The 4148-nt window shown below is 46.7% G+C and overlaps 1 protein-coding gene across 3 annotated transcripts in view; it reads left to right on the forward strand.

Annotated features, from left to right (window-relative positions):
• The first annotated feature begins 935 nt into the window (after nucleotides 1-935).
• LOC123745556 (transient-receptor-potential-like protein) overlaps nucleotides 936-4148 on the forward strand; it is a 129076-nt gene continuing 125863 nt past the window's right edge. For 2 of the 3 annotated variants that reach the window (XM_069312055.1, XM_069312054.1), the window contains exon 1: nucleotides 937-1686. In XM_069312055.1, coding sequence (XP_069168156.1) covers nucleotides 1198-1686 — 489 coding nt within the window. In that variant the 5' untranslated portion in view covers nucleotides 937-1197. Of the gene's footprint in view, nucleotides 1687-4148 lie in introns of all 3 variants that reach the window. The other variant, XM_069312053.1, reaches the window with a different exon arrangement.

The following is a 4148-nucleotide window of genomic DNA, read 5'->3' on the forward strand; positions in this document are numbered from 1 at the left end:
ACTGATTGTATTCGCCAGACAGAAGAAAATGTAAATATGCTGGTTAGCATTGTAAATGTATGGCCACGTCTGTGGTAGAAAAATAATAATAATAAAAAAATTATATATATATATATAAATATATATAAAATTATATTCGAACGTATTTCGAAGGTTTTTTCTTATCTTATAACTTGTTCGAACTTCGCTCACCTCTTTGGTTCGAATCGCTTCTCTGTAAATGCTTCACGCAGGTCGAACAAGTCCGAGTAATTGCCAACAGAATCTATATAAACACCTGACTTAATAGCCCTAACCTATGCCTATGTACAATGTTATAATATTTGATAATAGTGATTTATATTTTAAGATTATACGCTTATGTAGCCCTATTCATTTTGATTATACTCCATGTACAAAAAAATTGCAATGTTTGGGGTTGGTCACATGTTCGACGAACACGGCGTGGAGGTGGGTGGGGCAGTGTACGCAAGCCAAAAAGTGACCCTAGCTACCCAGAAATGAAGTCAAAGTGACCCTAGCTACCCAGAAATGAAGTCAAAGTGACTCTAACTACCCGGAAATGAAGTCAAAGTGACCCTAGCTACCCAGAAATGAAGTCAAAGTGACTCTAACTACCCGGAAATGAAGTCAAAGTGACCCTAGCTACCCAGAAATGAAGTCAAAGTGACTCTAACTACCCGGAAATGAAGTCAAAGTGACCCTAGCTACCCAGAAATGAAGTCAAAGTGACTCTAACTACCCGGAAATGAAATCAAAACCAAAATTCGATTTTTTTTATTTCTCTTTGGTATCGCCAATTGTCAAATTACATTAGGTGACGTTGTATTGTTAATTGTATCTTAAAAGTGTGGCTATAATATTGCCGGCTGCTGAGTTGTTTTATCTTATACTGTATCCGGCTATCATATAAGGGAATATTCATGTAAACAGCATCCGGCTTTAGAGTTATTCATTTACAGTCCAGCCAGATGCTATTTAAGAATGTTATTGACTTCCTAAAGCGGCCATCCTGCCTAAAAAGACCGGTCTTAAAAACAACATAACTACAGTAAACTCTTGAGAGGTGGGGGACAATATGTGGAGAATATGTAACAATTATTTAATACTACATATGTGGAACAAGAAAAAGAAAATATCAGTGAAACAGTGAGAAATAGAATATATAGAGAAAGTCTATATGTACATATAGACACCATGCCGGCTATAAGAGGAGTCGAGGCCGACGTGGAGGAGATTAAACTCAGAGACAGCTTCTCGAGTAACTCCTCCAAGGCCAACTCCATAGCCAGGGCCTTGAAGAAGAAGATATCCCTTACGAGGTTGACCTCCAGAACGTCCCTGGTTGTGGATAAGGATAAGGAGGAGAGGGAGCGAGAGAGGCGGCCGTCGAGGGGCAGATACCCAACCTTTACCATCGAGGATTGGGAAGAGGGCGAGCATAATGGCGCCTTCAGGGAGGACCCGGCCTTCAAGGACGACTCGAGGGCCGACGAGAAGAGCGAGTTCGAGGTGGATACCGACGTGGGGGACGATGGCGAGGCCGAGGGCGTGTCGTTGGTGGATAACGAGGATATCCGGTCTGTGAGTTCGAGCAAGAGGACGAGCCAGTTGAGTGTGGATCACTCGATGGTCAAGTGTGGGCGGGCCAAGTTCTTCAAGCGCCTCTCCGTCTGTGACCTCAAGGTAGGTACTGTTTCTTTGTGTCTTTAAGGTAAGCCTCGACCCCCAGTACTTCACCCCAGGTGACCCTCGACCCCCCAGCACTCCCCCAGGTGAGCCTCGACCCCCCAGCACTCCCCCAGGTAAGCCTTGACCCCCCCAGCACCACCCCAGGTGAGCCTTGACCCCCCAGCACCACCCCAGGTGAGCCTCGACCCCCCAGCACTCCCCCAGGTGAGCCTCGACCCCCCAACACCACCCCCAGGTGAGCCTCGACCCCCCAGCACTCCCCCAGGTAAGCCTCGACCCCCCAGCACTCCCCCAGTTGAGCCTTGACCCCCCCAGCACCACCCCAGGTGAGCCTCGACCCCCCAGCACTTCCCCAGGTGAGTCCATACACAAACTCCTTTGATGAAAGCAGAATGTCGCCACTCAAAGCTCTCTCGACCACTGGTCATAAGGTCGTTATTACTGGCGTGTATCACATGTGTTGAGTCTTACGGTAGAGTGTGAGTTACTCTTATAATCACGATAACACATGTGTGCGTGAGTGGAAAGTGGAGGGGGAGTGTTGGGAGGTTTGGAGTGTAGGGAGGGTTGGAGGGAGTGTTGGAAGGTTTGGAGGGAGTGTTGGGAGGCTTGGAGGGAGTGTTGGGAGGTTTGGAGGAAGTGTTGGGAGGTTTGGAGGGAGTTTTGGAAGGCCAGGACGGGTGTAGCCAGGATATCAGGTATGAACAATGAGCCTATTTAGGTTGGTAAGCTGTTAAATTAGTTTAAAAAAAATACATTATTACGTCTGTATTATGTTTGTCCAAGGATGGAGGCCAGACCCTTGGGGCTAGCCTCAACCAATTTTGCAGTGTTATAGGTGTGGGGTAGGTGACCAACATGGCCGGGTCGGGGGTCGGTCCCATTGCCTCCATTAAAAGGTGGGGCGGCAACCATTGCAACCCCCAATAGGTGAGACCCAGGCTCCCCCAGTCACCGATATTTAAACAATAATTTTTTTTTGTATAGTTAGAAAATCTTGAAATTTTCAAAATTCTCGAAGGTTAGGAAGGGAGGGGGAAACTATGAGGAGAAAGCGCTAAGCCACTTGGAAGGGAGGAAACTATGAGAGACAGATTTAAGATAGGAAAGAGGGAAGGTATGGTGCCCAACCACTTTGACGGTCGAAGGATTTGAACGTCGACTTCCAAGATGGGCGAGCCCGTCGCTCTACCGTCCAGCCCAAGTAGCTGGGGATACCATTCCTTGCTTCTATTCCATCCTATAAACTCTAATCCCCCTCTCCACCCCCCCCCCCCCCCCTACACCCTATTCCTTTTCACTCTCCTCTCTCTCTCTCTCTCTCTCTCTCTCTCTCTCTCTCTCTCTCTCTCTCTCTCTCTCTCTCTCTCTCTCTCTCTCTCTCTCTCTCGCCACTTTCAATCCTAACGAACATTAAATGCGATAGATGTAACTTAGTAAGGATAATTTTTTGATCATTTATCGAGTTTAGAAATAAGTATAATTGGCTATTTCCTGCGAAGGGGGCACATGGCACTCTACCCCCAGCCACCCTATGTACTGCCCGGAACCCACACCACTCACCCTGCAAAGTTACCCAACCCAGAGATCCACCATATATCCACCAATCCAGTTAATGGCAACCCCCCTGACTATAATTAGCTCTCACATCATTCAATCCACCAGCAAACCTGACCACTGTATCCACCGCTATTGTGGAAAATTCCCCCCTTTTGTATGAAAGATCAGTCACTAGGGGGAGAGGTGCCAGCAGGCCCCGTACACACGCTCTCTAGGGTGGGCCTTAGTGTATATTAGTGTGTATATTGGTGTATACAAGGTTATATACTTATATATTATACTTCTCCCTTCACTGGTGAGGCTTACGGTAACACAACAGAGATATAGCGATATATATATTTGTGGTTTGTAGTGAATGTTGTGTACTCACCTAGTTGTGCTTGCGGGGGTTGAGCTCTGGCTCTTTGGTCCCGCCTCTCAACCGTCAATCAACTGGTGTACAGGTTCCTGAGCCTACTGGGCTCTATCATATCTAAACTTGAAACTGTGTATGGAGTCAGCCTCCACCACATCACTGCCTAATGCTTTCCATTTGTCCACTACTCTGACACTGAAAAAATTCTTTCTAACGTCTCTATGGCTCATTTGGGCACTCAATTTCCACCTGTGTCCCCTAGTGCGTGTGCCCCTTGTGTTAAATAGTCTGTCTTTATCTACCCTATCAATTCCTCTGAGAATCTTGTATGTGGTGATCATGTCCCCCCTAACTCTTCTGTCTCCCAGTGACGTGAGATTTAATTCCCGTAGTCTCTCCTCGTAGCTCATACCTCTCAGCTCGGGTACTAGTCTGGTGGCAAACCTTTGAACCTTTTCCAGTTTAGTCTTATGCTTGACTAGATATGAACTCCATGCTGGGGCTGCATACTCCAGGATTGGTCTGACATATGTGGTATATA

This window comes from Procambarus clarkii, chromosome 71 (genome assembly GCF_040958095.1).
Source record: "Procambarus clarkii isolate CNS0578487 chromosome 71, FALCON_Pclarkii_2.0, whole genome shotgun sequence".
Classification (NCBI taxonomy): domain Eukaryota; kingdom Metazoa; phylum Arthropoda; class Malacostraca; order Decapoda; family Cambaridae; genus Procambarus; species Procambarus clarkii.